This window comes from Vipera berus, assembly GCF_964194415.1.
Source record: "Vipera berus genome assembly, chromosome: 5".
Taxonomy (NCBI): Eukaryota; Metazoa; Chordata; class Lepidosauria; order Squamata; family Viperidae; genus Vipera; species Vipera berus.
In genome coordinates, this window is record NC_138207.1 from 97,180,454 (window position 1) to 97,197,870 (window position 17,417).

General features: G+C 46.5%; 1 protein-coding gene across 5 annotated transcripts in view; it reads right to left on the reverse strand.

The window, feature by feature from the left end:
- Positions 1-1,025: 1,025 nt before the first annotated feature.
- The window catches only part of WAPL (WAPL cohesin release factor), a 57,901-nt gene continuing 41,509 nt past the window's right edge, over positions 1,026-17,417 (reverse strand). For 3 of the 5 annotated variants that reach the window (XM_081329721.1, XM_081329720.1, XM_081329719.1), the window contains 8 exons: positions 17,113-17,228; positions 16,215-16,376; positions 11,376-11,583; positions 9,782-9,870; positions 5,585-5,680; positions 2,473-3,568; positions 1,885-1,945; positions 1,026-1,160 (listed from right to left, as the gene is read on the reverse strand). In XM_081329721.1, coding sequence (XP_081185847.1) covers positions 3,503-3,568; positions 5,585-5,680; positions 9,782-9,870; positions 11,376-11,583; positions 16,215-16,376; positions 17,113-17,228 — 737 coding nt within the window. In that variant the 3' untranslated portion in view covers positions 1,026-1,160; positions 1,885-1,945; positions 2,473-3,502. Of the gene's footprint in view, positions 3,569-5,584; positions 5,681-9,781; positions 9,871-11,375; positions 11,584-16,214; positions 16,377-17,112; positions 17,229-17,417 lie in introns of those variants that run through there. The other 2 variants (XM_081329718.1, XM_081329722.1) reach the window with 2 other exon arrangements.

Sequence of the window (17,417 nt, forward strand, 5' to 3'; positions counted from 1 at the left end):
ACCACTGCTAAGAGTGTGCTGCCTGGTTAACTCTTTATCAACCACCGCATCCTGGATAAGTAACATCTGCCCAAGCAGGTCCAACTCTGCTATATGCTCCAATCTGCACTTTCACATCGGCATTGGCCTAAAGTGTCTCTCCAGTGTGAGAAAACTGTGTTAGGCAAAAAAACAAATAGCAAAGTTGCTGCAGGTAGAAACTGTTGGACCACCTGAAAACATAAAATTTGCCTTGATCTCAAGGTGCGTCAGCTCTCTCCAGTAGTGCCTGTGGAGAGGAATCTTCAGAGCTATAGCCCAACACTCTTTGACCATTAAGCTCATGGAACAGACGAGGCAGAGCTCCATCAAAGCAAGACCATGTGAAAATCCCAAGTTAAACTGCCCTTTGCTCAGCAAGACGGGTTCTCCTATCACTCCCAAGCTGTTTTATTAAAAAAAAAAAGCAGGACGCAGCTGCACCTTAAGAAAAACATCCAAGCAGCAAAGAACCACTTGCTACCTGAAGCAATGATCTGGAGAAACAGCAGAGACCTCTTCGCTCAACGTTGGCTTAGATGGGCAACAAGACATGTCATAATTTGGGGAACTGACTCCCCAGCCAAATTTTATGACTTTTAACTTAGGGGTTAAATCCCCGTGATGCCTACCGTATTTATCAGCGTATAACACGCACTTTTTCTTCCTGAAAATAGGGGGCAAATGATGTGTGCGTGTTATACGCCAATATAATGTTAATGACCCATAGTTATTTATTTGAAATTTAAGTTTTTTCCTGAAATTTCCTTTTTAAAATGAGGTGCGTGTTATACGCCGGTGCGTGTTATACGCCGATAAATACGGTAATTTATGCTCTGGAGTTTAGCCTTAAGAGAGGGAAACCACCATACTTGTAGCATGGCGCCATATTTTCCACATGAAGACTCGAGTCATTTCGGAGGGCAGCCATGCTACTTTCTCTTTCAGGTTGAAATGCGGCAGGCAAGAATCTGCAGGGTCAAGAAACTGTGCTCACTACGGGTGGGTTTATGTATTGAAAGTAGCAATTTTTATTCGAGTTAAAATTATTTACAAAAACCAAAAGACATACTTCATGAAACTGGTACAAACTATTATTCCTGCCGTTGGCTTTTTGCTCCAAAGATCACAGCTGAGAAATACTGTATAAAATAAAAATAGGATTGGATTCAGAAAAAAGTACTCTACGGTTGTAGTTTCCAACTGCGCTTATTTACACACATGTATTTACAGCGGGGGGGGGAGAAAAAAAGAAGTTTTTATTTTAAAACTTTTCAATTGGAAGGTTGGCCTCAAGTACCCATTGAAATGCAGAGTGTGAGGAGGGTTTTAAACAAGAAAATACACTGCAGCTCCACAGGGGGGCATTCCCCCTGACCTTTATCCCTCAGTCCATCTGCATCTTCAGTGCTTGTTAATTAAAAACTGTCAACACAAGAACTTTTAATTATTTCCCATTCAGCTCATTACCAGTGTAACAGAGAAGGGTGGGGTCCCGATTCCCCCAGAATTGCTTTTAATCGTCCTTCGCCGTGGCGCGCGCACAAGAAAAAAAAAGGCTAACTTAAAAAGCTACATGAAATCAAACTCAAACTGGAAGCCGTTTGCTCTACCAACTAAAAATGTCAAAAAAAAATATATATATATATATCCAGAAAAATCCTGTGTCGCAAAAATAATTTACAAGTTCAGCTTTATTCCGTTACTCTCCCTTGTCCTTCACCCAAGGGCAAACACACAGCCTCCGCTGTCTTTTCTAAGTTACACTGGTATATTTTTGGGGGGACGGAAGGGGATTTTCTTAAAGAGGTGAGAACATTTTTTTTAAAAAAAAGAGAGGATAAGCTTTTGTTTCTAATCACTTACTTCCATACTGAATTCCCAACAATCCGCATTATCAAAAATAGGAAGACGTAGAAGGCAGCCACTGTGTGTAAAAAAATGTACAGCTTGCACTGATACAAAAGCACGTTTGTAATTTTATACATGGAGATAACAAGATCTAAAAAGCAGGTTAGATTTTTCTGTTATTTCTCCCTTCCCTCATTATACATAGAACTTAATATTTCTTATGGCTTCAAGTTTTACAAATCCAAAGTAAGATGATGCAACTACCTAACACAGGTAAATGTGAAAAGTGTCAGTGACACACACACACGTCCCCGAGAAACTTTTGTGAAGATTCAAGACCAGCTTAATAAAAAGTCATGAGCAATTCCGTCAGTCAGGACATCATTATGAGTGCAAAGAGAGTCCCTAATGTTCAAACCACAACAGAATGAAACAAAAAAAAAAAAGTATTTTGCAGGGATCTTTGTTCCACAAAAGTCTCAACACAATCCTTTGCTGTGAACTAGACTCTACACCGAACAAAATTTTTGCTATATTCAGCTATTTAAGGCTTTGTATTGTATGCGTTTTACCTGCTCAAAACTCAAAATATAGAAAGATTACCTTAATTGGAAAGATTTGTCCACTGGATGGTTTAACTCCATGTTTCTTTGAAACAAACTGACAGCGTTTAAAAGTTTTTGCTTATTCCGAAGCGTAAATTACCCTGGACTGAACATGGTTTCACGCTAACCTTTAGCAGGGCATGTTTTACTGCATTTTTAAAAAAATATATAGACAATGGCCAGGAGGGGATCTTTCTTCTTCCTGCATGCCTCTCTTAGAGCTCTGACGTGTTACGGTCTATCGGTTTACAGTACTTAGGCCACAACAATTGCAAAAACTGAGAAGTAGTTTCCAACATCCCAATTTTTAATCAAAACAGTATAAAAAATAAACTATCCGAGCCTCAGCCTCTTTGGATTCCAACACATTTTAAATATAGACAGTAGTTAAGATCACAAAAAAGTATTTTTTTAAAAAAAAAAATTTTCTGGGTTTTTTTTAAAAATCATTTTGGAATAATCTCTTTCAAAAACAAGAGCAAATTAAACTCAAATCAGAGCTACGCTGCTGCCCAGAGCATTTTTATTTCAATTTTTTTTTTTAATCTCGATACCTCAGTAGCTAACGTTGCCTTCGCCCCCGGAACAGTGGCTCAACAGTAAAACAGCACGGGTTGTTTTTTTTTCCCCCTTCAAAGGTTGTCACAAAAAAGCCAGACAAATAAAGAGGGTGGATTAAAAAAAAATTGCCAAATACATGGAAAATACTGCGTTGAGTTGCTAGAAAACATTGCAAATTCGCTCGGTCCACAGATTTTTTTTTTTCTTTTTCTTTTTTCCCCCTCTCTGATTTTTTTTTTTTTTTTTTGGATAAACTGCACATTTGAAGTGGTCGCAACGCTTCGGAAAAATGCCAGGCGAGCGGGGAAAAAAACCAGGTATCCTTAAAAATCCAAAGAGAAAAATGAGACTTGAGGAATGCATCTCCCCTCAGCAAGCACGTCGGTCACAATCTCTTGCTTTTTCTGAAAGAAAAAGCACCCGCCATCCAAGTGCCTGTGGCCCAACAGGGGTGGTAGTAGTAGTAACTAGCAGTGTTCCAAGTATTCAATCACTCGGGAGATTGACTTCTGGCCGGTGGTTCCCACTGCGCACTGGGTGAGCAAGGAGACAAAAAAACAGGAAAATGTTAAGATGCATTCCTCCTTTTGAGGAGATGCTGGGATGTTTCCTTCCTTTTTCTGCTGACCTGCGCCAGTCTGGTTAAGACTCAGTAATTTTTTTTTTCCTGAAAGTAATGCTTCTTTGCTCCTTACATCCATAAAAGCACTGCTAGGTGCTATTGGAAAGAAACCCACCCACCGTGTTCCAGATCTCTCCAGAACAGGCATGTCAAACTCGCGACGTCACGTGACGTCGCGCGACGTATCGGAACTTTTTCCCATTGCCGAAAATGGACTGGGCGTGCTTTCTCCGTGACGCTCCGGCCCGCGGGCCGGCAGTTTGACACCCCTGCTCCAGAACATCCTATTCCCCTGATGGTAGAGCTGGCACATCCTTGTTTACATTACAACGACACAAAATTTGGAACAGGATCAATTAGACTGGCAGTTCCCATTTTCGAGAAAAAGAAAATCCCAGCGGGTTTAAATAAAACGTGCTCTTCACATAAGCAGACTTTGTATAAAATTCTTGCCACAAGAATCCAGTTAGTGCTTAGGAAAAGCACCGGGGAATAAATTACCGGCGTTCACAGCCCTAAACAGGCAGAATGCCTGTTCTGGCTGTGCCTAATTCCCAAAGCTGAAGTTTAATATAGGTAGTTCTCAACTTACGACCCTAATGGAGCCCAACGTTTCTAGTGCCAAGCAAGACATTTGTTAAGTGAATTTTGCATTTCACCACCTCGCTTGCCCCGGATGTTGAGCGATTCACTGCCGCTGATAAGTTAGTAACGCAGTTGCTAAGTGAATCGGGCTTCCCCATTTAGTCTGGTTGTCAGAAAGGTCGCAAAAGGAGATCACGTGACCCTGGGATACTGCAAACCGACATAAACGTGAGCCAGTTGCCAAGCATCTGAATTTTGATCATGTGACCGTGGGGATGTTGCAACGATCGTACGTGTTGTCATTCGCCAGCTCGTGGATACGGCAGCTGAGTCTGAGGAATCAGAGGGGGGGAGGGGCCTGGAGTGACATCAGAGTAAGAGGAAGGTCCTAAGGAGCTCCAAGACCTACATTCGGACGAGGAGCCTGGCCCCTCTACTCGCGCTCAGGCTGAGACACAGCTGTGCTGGGAGCCTGTGGGGGGCAGTGATGAAGCACAGCTGGGAAATATCCAGGATGCACGAAAGCGCAGACAAGAGAAGCGAGTAGGACAGAGGAATGCAATGGGGCGGCTCCAAAGGCAAAGGAGAAGGCATTAGGAAGCCATGCCTCGGCTGCATTATAAAAGGGAAGGTGTGGGATGTGCTGGTTGCCGAAGGAAACCGTTCGTGTTAAGGATCGAGTTTCTGTCAACTGTGTTTGTTTGCCTGGGACACTGACTTCAGGTCTGTGAGAATAAAAGGGGTTGGTTTTTTCTTGCGGCTCCCAGCTATGCTGGGAGCCTGTGTCGGACAGCGACGAAGCGCAGCTGGGAAATATCCAGGATGCGCGACAGCGCCGGCAAGAAAAGAGAGCAGGACAAAGGAATGCAACGGGGCGGCTCCAAAGGCAAAGGAGAAGGTGTTAGGAAAGCCACGCCTTGGCTGCATAATAAAAAGGGAAGGTGTGGGAGGGGCTGGTTGTGTTAAGGATCGAGTTTCTCTGAACTGTGTTTGTATGCCTTGGGACATTGACTCAGGTCAAAGGGCTTTGGGTTTTTCCTGTGGTTCCTGCCTGCTTGATTGGAAGAGGGGTTTCTCCTTCTGAGCATAGCAAGGACTCACATGGGCTGGGACAGAACAGTCCATGTGAAAAATGGTCCCAATTCAATGTTTTTTTCCAATGCCATTGTAACTTTGAATGGTCACTAAACGAACTGTCGAAAGTCGAGGAGCACCTGTATGTTGGTGAACTTCTAGAAATCTGCCCTGCCCACCCCCCATGCTGCAAAAAAAATAAATGCAAAACAAGCCTACTCATACTAGTCAGGCAATAAATCATTAGAATCCCCGAAGATCTACTTACAGTAAGGTTCATGAAACTAAGAAACTTTTTGAGCATTTCGGTCATGATTGAGAAGTCCCCGTTGGGTAAGTATGTCCTTACAGTAGTCACATTGATCTAAGGAAATAAATTCTGCATTAGGACATTTCCAAGCTCGTAGGAAAAAATATTTTGCACAAAATGTGACACTGGAAGAAATAAAATGCTGCCGCATTCATCCACGCCACCTCTTTCCCAACACAGGACCAAGGTCCAAATATCAATCCGGCATCTCTTTAATAACTCGATACAATAAAGCTTCTCAGCCATTCGCAGCTATTTTTTCCCCTTTTCGTAAAGGCTGGAAGCTGGCCCCTCTCCTTTCCACCTCCACTGCTTTACTAGCCAGTGGGAAAATAAGAAAATAAGGAAGGATATGTAAGAGGAACCCTTACAGGGACGGGCTGAGGAGTTTAGTCATCATCTGGTGGATAAAATCGCTCAGATCCGGACCGGTTTGGACTCCGACTGGGCAGAGTCTGGAATGGAGGAATCAAGCGGTCTTGAGCATGTTACCTGGACTGAGTTCGACCCTGTTTCCCCCGATGACGTGGACAGGATCATGAGGAGACTGAGTTCCACCACCTGTTTACTAGACCCGTGCCCCTCCTGGCTGGTCTATGTGGCTCGGGAGGAGACACGAGGCTGGTTCCAGGCAGTAATATTTGCTTCCTTGAAGGAGGGTACCTTTCCCACTGCTTTGAAGGAGGCGGTGGTGAGGCCCCTCCTCAAGAAGCCTGCCCTGGATCCGGCTGTTTTAAATAACTATCATCCGGCCTCCAACCTTCGCTTTTTGGCGAAGGTTGTTGAGAGTGTGGTGGCGCATCAGCTTCCTCTGTTCCTGGAGGAAACTGATTATCTGGACCCGTACCAATCGGGTTTCAGGCCCGGGTACAGCACGGAGACGGCATTGGTCGCACTGGTGAATGATCTCTGGCGGGCTCGGGACAGGGGATGTTCCTCTGTCCTAGTCCTTTTAGATCTCTCAGCGGCTTTCGATACCATCGACCATGGTATCCTACTGCGGCGTCTCAGTGGGTTGGGAGTGGGAGGCACCGTTTTATGGTGGTTCTCCTCCTACCTCCTGGGCCGCTCGTAGTCGGTGTTGACGGGAGGGCAGAGGTCCACCCCGAGGTCTCTCGTTTGTGGAGTCCCCCAGGGTTCGGTTCTCTCTCCCCTCCTGTTCAACATCTACATGAAACCGCTGGGTGAGCTCATTCATGGTTTCGGGGGGGGGGGTATCATCAGTATGCTGATGATACCCAACTTTTTCTCTCCACCCCGAACCAACCCAGTGATGCACTCGACGCGATGTCCCGTTGCCTGGAAGCGGTCCGGGTTTGGATGGGGAGAAACAGGCTTCGTCTCAATCCTGCCAAGACTGAGTGGCTGTACATACCGGCATCTCGGATAAACCAGGTTGTTCCACCACTAATGATGGGGGGTGAGGTGTTACCCCCCGTCGATAGGGCTCGCAACTTGGGCGTCCTCTTGGATTCACGGCTCATTTTTGAAGACCATATAGGAGCCGTGACCAGGGGAGCTTTTGCCCAGCTTCGTCTGGTGTGCCAGTTGCGGCCCTATCTGGACCGAGATGCCCTATGCACAGTCACCCATGCGCTCGTGACCTCCTGGCTAGACTACTGCAACGCTCTCTACATGGGGCTGCCCTTGAGGACCACTCGGAGGCTTCAACTGGTGCAGAATGCAGCTACGCGAGTTGTTATGGGAGTTTCCCTATACTCCCGTGTAACACCTCTTCTCCGTGAGCTGCATTGGCTTCCGGTTGCCCTCTGGGTGAGATTCAAGGTGCTGGTAATAACCTATAAAGCTCTAAATGGCTTGGGTCCAGATTATCTAAGGGAACACCTGCTGCCGGCATCAACTTCCCATCGTTTTTTTAGTTTATTATTAGTTTTTTTAGTTTATTAAATTTTTATACCGCCCTTCTCCCGAAGGACTCAGGGCGGTGAACAGGGCATATAATAAAAATACAAAAATACAAAAGTTAAAATAGAATTAAATTAATGCCCAAAATAAAACAATAAAATATACAAATATTTAAAACCCTAAATTAACTCCCCATCAGGCCAGGCCAGCTTGTTCGAATAAGTGGGTCTTTAACCCACGCCGGAAGGAGCGGAGATCCGGTGCCATCCGGAGCTCAACCGGCAGTTGATTCCACAAAGCCGGGGCGCCCACAGAGAAGGCCCTCCCCCTGGGGGCCACCAGCCGGCATTCTCTGACCGGAGGCACCCTGAGGAGGCCCTCTCTGTGGGAACGCACGGCGCGGAGGGGGGTCGATGCCGGCAGCAGGTGGTCCCCGAGGTATTCCGGACCCATGCCATGTAAGGACTTAAAAACCATCACTAAGACCTTGAACCTCACCCGGAAGACAACTGGTAACCAATGCAGCTCGCGGAGCAAAGGTGTAACATGGGAGTACCGGGAAACTCCCAAGACAACTCTCGCGGCCGCATTCTGTACCAGTTGGAGCCTCCGAGTGGTCTTCAAGGGAAGCCCCATCGTCCCGTGCGCTCCCACAGGGAGGGCCTTCTTAGGGTACTGCCGGTCAAGGAATGCCGGCGGGTTATCCCCAGGGGAAGGGCGTTCTCTGTGGGCGCGCCGGCCCTTTGGAACCATCTTCCCACGGAGCTTAGGACTGCCCCCGACCTTCGCTCATTTCGCAGGGATTTGAAAACTTGGCTTTTTGAGCTGTCTGGCCCAGACTGAGGGGTTTTAATTATTTATTAATGGGGTTTTAGTTTAAATTCAGGGACTTAATTTAATTTTAGTTTTAATCGATTTTAACTTTGTAGGTATGTATTTTTAATTTTTCCCTGTAAACCGCCCTGAGTCCTACAGGAATAGGGCGGTATACAAGTTTAAATAATAAATAAATAAATAAATAAATAAATAAATAAATAAATAAATAAATAAATAAATAAATAAGAGCTATGAAGCCTTTTCCAAAAGCTTTGCCGTTTTACAATTTTCCTCTGGCCACGAATGATCCCAAGACCTGAGCATCGTTCCAGATGAGATTGCAATTGCCAAGAGAAAAGCACCGCTCAAACGACAGAGCATTTGTTGCGTAAGAGTAAAGAACCGAGAGGCAGTATCAAATATTTTATTCCATCATTTGCTTGGGAGGGGATTCCAGCCTTGCAGCAGACACAGCCATCAGCACTGAACATGTCTGGGGGGAGGGCATGGAAGCCACACTCCCAAGCCCTAAACAATGACATAACCCTGGACAATTAGGAGTGGGAAAACGTAGGTCCGCATGTTGAAGTTCATTTCCTTAAGACTTTTTTAAATTTGGAAGCCCACTGCTCAAACGTTTAGCCCTGCTCACTGGCGACGGCGACATTAAGGGGCCTTGGGCAACCAAAGGGTGGACAGGTTTTTTTTTGAAAGTGTAGTTCATGTGCTAAACAAAGAGAAAACAACAACCCACACACATACACACCCGCCCTTGAGTTAAACAAAGTTGATCTTGGATCGAATACCCTTAGGATGGGAAATTAGCTTGGGGAGCTTCCAGAGCAAACAATACAGAGCACAAGGCGGGCAGCCTCACGTGTGTTTTGCACACTTGTGGCGAACCTGTGGCATGCGCACACAGAGCCCTCTCTGTGGGCACGCGTGCCGTCGCCCCAGTCCTAGGTCTTCAGCTGGGTTTTATAAAACCTTTTCGATTTAGGCCTCTGCTGCCATAAGCAAAAAAAAAAAAGGTTCAATCAATCAATTTCAACTTCTCGCGGGGGAAAAAAAAAATCTTTCTTGGAATTGATTGATTGAACTTTTTAGTCCCACCGTCTGACGTTACCACCGGAGCCACGCCCACCCAATGGGCCACACCCACCCGGCACCCGGGCGCTCGGTCTCTAAAAGGTTCGCCATCACTGGACTATATCCTACCAAACATTAGATTAAAAGGCATATTGACTGTTAAGATGAATGGCCTTAGTATTGATTCATTTGAGAGCACCGCATTTGCGTTGCAGGAAAAACACGACGACCGCCAGCCCTGGAGAGAAACACACTCCGGGCAGCTTTTCTCTACCTATGAAATCCCTGCCCTGTTTCAGACTGTACACACAACCCACTTCCCTGCTTCAAGCCAACCCACTCTTTCCAGCCGTTTAAGGGTTATGCAGTGGTGAACTTTCTTACTGGACTTTCCTGGCAGAGGCAGCCTAGCAGCAGTGCTGTGTAAGAGGCCACGATGCAGTCTTCCATATGCTTTCCGGCATGCTGAAGGGCTGTAAATAAAGAAGAAGGTTTTATACCGATACTCTCATTTTGCATTCTTACACAACTTTCCTGATTCCCCCCCACACCCCACCACAGAGAAATACTAAGCAATCCCTAAGAGTAACAAAGCAGAGTTTCTAACCCCCATCAGCTCGACTCTGAACTCACTGGCTAAAAACTCCCAATTTACCGGAACACGATCCTGACCCGAAGGACAAACAATTAATCCAGTCTACCCCTTAATACATAAATTATAAGGCATTCAAACAAACACATCCGGCACTCGGAAAAACCACCCCAATCAAATTATTTGGAGTTAGGCGGGAGAGGACATTGGGAAAGGTAGGGAAAATCTTGCAAAAAAAAAATTGGGATGAAGGAGTGAGAGAAGGAGAAGAGACAGAATTTAAAACAGGCCAGGATACTGGATACAAACAGGCAAGATTAAGCTTATTTTTATCAGACAAGACACCATGTCACACCTGGAGGAGAGCTCCGTCATTCAACGGGAGCAAAAAGCCTAAAGGGGTCTGGTAGCCCCTCTTCCAACTAATAAAATTAGCACTACTGACAAAAGGCTTATACCTCGTAATAAAATTTGTTAAGACAGAAAAGGGGCCACCAGACTCTTTCCAGTAGTGTCAGAAGCAAGGATTTCCAGGAAAGAGACAGCAAAGGACGTAGCTCAGAGGTCCCCAACCTTTTCAGGGCCAGTTCCGTGGACAGAGGTTTTTCCGCGGACCGGAGGGAGCGTGGTTTTGTGTGCTGCCTACATCCCGTGGATGGGGCTTTGCTTGTTTGTGCAGACCGGTTGCTGGTATGCCGCGGACCGGTACTGGTCCACGGACCGGGGGTTGGGGACCCCTGACCTAGCTGACACCATAAGCGAAGATATTTCAAAAACGAGAAAGGGGGGGGAGAGCTTGAAGAGTTTAATTAAAAAAGAAAAAGAGGCTGTTGTGCATGAGTTCTCTCTCTCTCCGATCTTCTGCTCACCTGGCAAGCTGGTTTCACGCTATTCTCCGACAAGCTGACACACATTCTTATTGGGCTGGCTCTCCTGCCCAGTCCTCTTCCCCAACTCAGTGTGTGTGTGTGTGTGTGTGTGAGAGAGAGAGAGAGAGAGAGAGAGAGAGAGAGACAGAGAGACAGAGACAGACAGAGAGAGAGAGAGAGAGACAGAGAGAGAGCACTGCTGCTTCCTGTGGAGACGCAGCAAAGGCAGGAGCCCTGCCCAATAAGCTTGTCAGCTTGTCAGACAACAGCGTGAGGCCACTCTTTTTTATACATACAGAGAGAGAGAGAGAGAGAGAGAGAGAGAGAGAGAGAGAGAGGGAGAGAGAGAGAAGGGAAGCACAAGAGCCTGTCTCTGTCTGTGTCTCTCTCTCCTCTCTCCTCTCACTCTCTCTCTCTACTGCAGAGCCGCAGGAGAAGGCTGAAAGAGCTGCATGCGGTTCCAGAGCCGCGGGTTGCCCCGTGGCCTAGGCCTTCTTGCCCAGCCACTGCCACCCACCTTTATTAAGATCTAGCTCTTCTTCTTCGTCTTCTTTCTTCTCTTTCTCCTCAGCGTTGTCTGGCTTTTCTGTGGAGACCCACTGAATCTCCCCACTGGTCTCCTGCCACTCCCCACTCTGGTCATGCTGTGCGGTGGGAGCCTCTTTAATCAGTTCGTCGGTCTGACTCTCGGCCAGCTGCGCTGCTCTCTCTCTCTCCAGGAACAACTGAGAGACCAAAACAAACATGGTTGGATTGGAAAATCAGCCACCATGCATTCGCTCACCAGCACTGCCCAATGTCTCGGCCACCCCTCTTCATTGCGGCTCCCCTTTTCACTCAACATCTCACAGCACACTATAATACAGGCATGACGTTAACACATTTGGGATTCAGCACCATGGTTAACTTCAGTTCTTAGTGCAAAAACAATACCCTGATGGGGTTGAAACTTAGCATCCCACAGTTGATCATCAGTGCTGTTGTGTCAAGCCAGGCCAAGGACTTTGGGGCAAGTAGTGAATGCAGAGCTGCTGAGGGTAGGGCTAGGGTCAGGGAAGAGGCCTTAAGCCACAGGGTCCCCAACCTTTCGATCACCAGGGACCGGTTCCATGGAGTTTTTTTCTGTGGACCGGAGGGGTGGTGGTGGTGGTTTCATGTACTGCCTCCATCCTGTGGATGGAGCTTTGCTTGTTTGCATGGACCGGTTTCTGGCATGCTGCGGCCCGGCATGCCGGCACGTTGGGGACCCCTGCCTTCAGCTACTTATCCTGCCCAGATTTTCTTCATCGAAAAGGCAGGGCAAGCAAATCACTCCAGGTTTCCATTCTGTCGGTTCTGGGTCAATTTGCAAAGATTCAGCAGACCCTCTAGAACAGGGCTTTTCAACCTTTTCAACATTATGGCAATATTCGAGCACTGCCTAGCAAGGTGTCAAAAACTTGACGACCAAAAAAAAAAAAAAAAGGAAAAACGGGATCAAGGACAGGTAGTCCTCGACATACAAGTCGCTTAGTGACTGTTCAAAGTTACAATGGCACTGAAATGGCTTATGACCATTTTTCACACTTATGACCTTTGCAGCATCCCCAGGGTCATTTGCTTTATATTTGGATACTTGGCAACCGATTCATATGTATGATGATCAGTGTCCCAGGGTCATGTGATCCCCTTTTGCAACCTTCTGACAAACAAAAGTCGTTGGCAGGGCTGCTGATGGCCAAGTGCTGAGGCGGGACTTCCTTCAGACCCTCCCTCCCTTTTATTCCAATCTCCTTCCCTCCTCCTTCTCCCTTCCTGTTTCCCTCCCTTCCTCTTTCTTTCTCATTCCCATCTCCTTCCTTCCAAAGGAAGAATTTAAACACATAGACACACACCCACACATTTTCCCTCTTCCATATATTTATCAAACAAGGAAAAGCCTCCAGAGACAGAAAAGACAAACCGCTGAGGGAACTAGCTTAAAAAGGTGCATTCCCCTTTAAGAATTAGCTACTGGCTAGAAAGGAAAGTTAAGGAGCTGGCAGCAGGCACTTAAAAAAAAAACAAATGTAGCAAGTACCAGTTAAGGCAGCCTCCCCAAATAGCTCCATTCATTCATAAGTAAACGAATGCTACAGGCAGAATCCATTCAGGGCAAAAAAATACTTCAAAATCCCTTTTCAGCAAAAGTTATAGGTAACAATAGCAGAGCAATAGAATTAGAACCCAAAATCCAACAGGGGCCATCAGCCACAATAGAAATTGCCAAACACTCCTTAAGAACACAAAGCCCACACTGCATAAAGCCCAGAACTTCAAAGTCACATAAGAATCCTTCCACTCTCCCTGTTTGTTGTTCGGCTGACCCAGAACCGAACTACTGCTGAAACGGCACTTGGCTTCTGCCAATAAACATCTGCTCTTGAGCAGCTGCAGCAGCTGGCTTCCTCTGGCCTATTTCTTTTCTCTATATAGCCTCCCGGCTGGAAAGCAAAACACCCCCCCCCCAGCTTTTTCTTCCAACCTTCCTTTCTGTTTTCCTCCTGCTCTCTACTTCCCTCTTTCTCATTGCCATCTCCTTCCTCCCTCCCTGCCTCACCTCCAGCCGATGCGCTGCCTTTCTTCATTCCGCTGCCTTTCTTCATTCCGCTGCCTGTTTTCTTGCTGCCACCTGTGCACGTGCCGGGCATGGATGGCTGCCACAGAAGTTGTAGATCGGCTCCCGGCTGGCCTGTTTCATCTCCTCTCCTCTCCTTTCTCCCCCTCCTCCCCCTTCCTTTTCCCTTCCGTGCAGCTCCGGCTGATTTCTCCTCCTCCCAGGGCTGCGTGTCTCTTTTTTTTTTCCTCTCCCTCTCCCGCCCAAACTGCCTCCTTTTATAGCCTCCCCTGTCTCTGACCCCCTACTCCTCCTCCTTTCTCTTCCAGGTGAGGCAGAAGCATGCCGATCCCGGGCCCTCTGCCTCACCCCAGCCGCCCGGCAAGCTCCCGAGGACTCCCTCACGGCAAGTCCCGCGCTATGTCGCTTTGACTCGTTCCCTCCCCGGCTACACTTGGCGTACCACTTGCCAGGTGCCAATGTATCCAATGTGCCCAACTTTGGCAACTTGAAGGCCTGTGGACTCCAATTTCCAGAATCCCCCAGCCAGCATGGGGAATTCTTGGAGCTGAAGTCCACAAGTCTTAAAGCTGCCGACTTTCAACAACCTTTTCAAATGAAGCTGGAATCTTGAGGTTTCGACCACGTTTGCGACCTGTGTCAAGGAAATGGGAGTTAAGGAGGGATGACTTTCCATGCACACCTGTTTCCTGTTTGGAAGATGGTCAGGATAAAACCAAGCTGGGTATAAAGAGGATCACTTCCCTGCCAGCTACTTCACCATAAGGGGCAAGGTTCATTTGAAAAGGTTCTAGAGCAGGATTGTGGAAGGCTGGCAACTTTTAAGACTTGTGGACTTCCAACTCCCAGCTGGGGAACAACTTTAAGACTTTCCAACAGTCACCGGTACTGTAATATCCGGTTATTAGAAATCATATTTCTGAGAAAAGTTGCCAAGGAGAGGTGACAAGAGGGAAGTCTTGATTTCTGCCCCAATAATCTTAACTGGGCAGCTATTTTCCCTCCCATTCTTTGCAGCCAGGAAAAACATTCTCCCTGTGTGAGAAGAGACAGGTTCAACCAGCTCCTGTACAACTCTAGATCACAACCCAACCTGAAGTACATAAAAAAAAAATTGGGCGGCAGAGTAACGGTATTCAAGTACTGGCTATATCCGTGGTGGCAAACCTATGACACGCATGCCACAGGTGGCACGCAGAGCCCTCTCTGTGGGCACGCACGCACGCCATCGCCCCAGTCCTAGGCCTTCAGCTGGGTTTTATAAAATCTTTTCGCTTTAGGCCTCCACCGTCGTGTGCAAAAAAAAAAAAAAGGTTCAATCAATCAATCAATTTCAACTTCTCCCGGGGGAAAAAGACCTCACAAAATTGGAACGGATTGAATTTTTAGTCCCACCCAGTCTGCCGTTACCACCGCAGACCCACGCCCACCATAATGGGCCACATCCAACCAATTGGCCACGCCCACCCGGCACCCGACAATACATAAGTGGGTTTTGGCTTGCAGTTTGGGCACTCGGTCTGTAAAAGGTTCGCCATCACTGGGCTATGTTCTCTCTTATGCGCGACTGGAGGGGATGATAAATTTTAGGCAAGGGGTTCAAACGCTGAACTGTGCTGATACGGATCCCCATTTGCTGTCGTTCTTCGTCCCCGATCCCGTGCGACGTGCCCTTATCAGCCCTTTTCTGTCACCATCGGGACAGCCACAGAACTGGCTGAAATGAATGAAAAGAAATGGTCGTGTTCTGCTTGAGAACGCACTTTAGCTTTGCCGGCAAGTCTACAACTGATGGGACTACGCCAGCAAAGCAGGTTATACATGTTCTTCACCTTCAGGCTTGCGCGCTCAACTTGGCTCACAGCCTTCCGGCCTCTCAATCAGCACTATTTTGCTGAGATCGGCAAAATGAAGAGGGAGCAGCAGCCCACGGTGCCAAAAGGGAGCTTCCCGCAGAAGAGTCAACTCCTCCCAGAACGCGAGACTGTTCCCTGCCCCAGGAAGGGATCACCCCAGCTTTTATTTCTGCGCCGGGGTGTGTGTGTGTGTGTGTATGAACTGTCCTCCAGCTCTCCGCAATTCTTTTATTTTTAAGAACGCTTATGTGGCCCGGTGTGAGCCTTAAGGTAGGCTTGTCAGTAAAGTTAACGTAAAGGCTGACCTTTTTACTTTGGGGTAGATTTATCGTCATTTCTTTTTTAACGAGAAGAACCTTTGTGTTGGGCCTGAGGGGGTGGGAGGAGGGGGGAGGTACGCCCGTAAAACCTACATGCAAGAGGCGGCTGAATATCAACTCTTGAGGAGGATATGCAATTTTATTTATTTTTTAACTTGTTTGCTATAGCTTGCATCCCACTCAAATCCAAAATGGCTCGGGGCACCTCAGATCGCGCAACAACAACAACAAAACGTTCAATGAGAAGCAGAACCCAACCGACAGCCCCCTAACTGCACCAACTAATGGGGTGGGGGGGGGCGTTGGTCAATCGTCAATGTCCCCAAATGCTTTACTGCTTTCCCACGTAGCTCTACATGACTTCTATTTAAGTCACCGGGAACCCCCGCCGATGGATTTTCAGGCAGCAAAGAGTCCAGGCAAGTGAGATACAAAAAGAAAGGGTGGTAAAGGAGAAGAATTAAACCTGCCTGCGTCCTCTCTGAAAGGCAGATTTCAATATCCCCCCTCCCCCCTTGAATCATCACCAAGCTTCACCTATTTCGGATGCAAAAAGAAAAAAAAGAAAAAAAGAAGGGATTCACCTGTACTAAAGCCAGAACAGCTGCTATTTGTCCAGATGTGCTTAAGCTCTCCTCAGCTTCTCCCAAGCAGAAGGAATCGAAGGAACAAGATGTTTCCATATTCACCAGGCAATGTCTGTTTCTTGCGCTATATTCAACCAGATTAATCAAAAGACCCAAACCCTTAAGTTTAAAAGGAAAAAAAAGAGGGAAGCATTACAAAACTACCATGTTAATTCCTAACTTTAAAGACGTCGATTGTTCAAACAGACCAAGACAGTTGTAAAAGGATTTTTTTTGGACCAGCAGATTGTACAAATCTTGGTAATCCTGCCTGTTAAAATTTTATGTTGCAAAATTTAGGTATCGGTGAAACTGGCCCTTTCCGACTGGGCCGCAAAGCCTCCAGAGCGGTTTAACCAGAACCGTTTTCCTGTGCTGCTGAGGCGAACAAAGGCTACCAAACTCTTTCGGGGGAAAGAAAGAAAGAAAGAAAGAAAGAAAGAAAGAAAGAAAGAAAGAAAGAAAGAAAGAAAGAAAGAAAGAAAGAAAGAAAGAAAGAAAGAAAGAAAGAAAGAAAGAAAGAAAGAAAGAAAGAAAGAAAGAAAGAAAGAAAGAAAGAAAGAAAGAAAGAAAGAAAGAAAGAAAGAAAGAAAGAAAGAGAAGGAAGGAAGGAAGAGGGAGGAAAGAAAGAAAGAAAGAAAGAAAGAAAGAAAGAAAGAAAGAAAGAAAGAAAGAAAGAAAGAAAGAAAGAAAGAAAGAAAGAAAGAAAGAAAGAAAGAAAGAAAGAAAGAAAGAAAAAAAAAGAGGTTGCCTTCGGGGTCTATCGTGCAGCGCAACCAGAGAGATGTTTTTATGCATTTATTTTATTTTTCCAAATGGGCTTGAGTGAAGAAGACGAGGGATTTTTTTTGCTTACCAGAACCCGAATATCGAATCTCTGTTCTTGAGGTAGGAATTTTGGAACCTGAAGCACACAGTTCAGAGCAGTGCCAATGAGGCCTGGTTGCTCCCCCGTCTTGGTGCTGCCCCACTCTGCAAACGTGAAAAGTACAGAGAAACTGACCAGCCTGTTTTAACATCAGAAAGGTTCCTAAGCTGTTATCCGAGTCCCTCTTTACATTTATAGCTGGCTGTTGCGGGGGAAAAACACGACGAGGGAGTATTGAATGAACCTTTCTTGTCAAAGTACAACCATGTATACAGTGAGATTGGTTGAGCCTC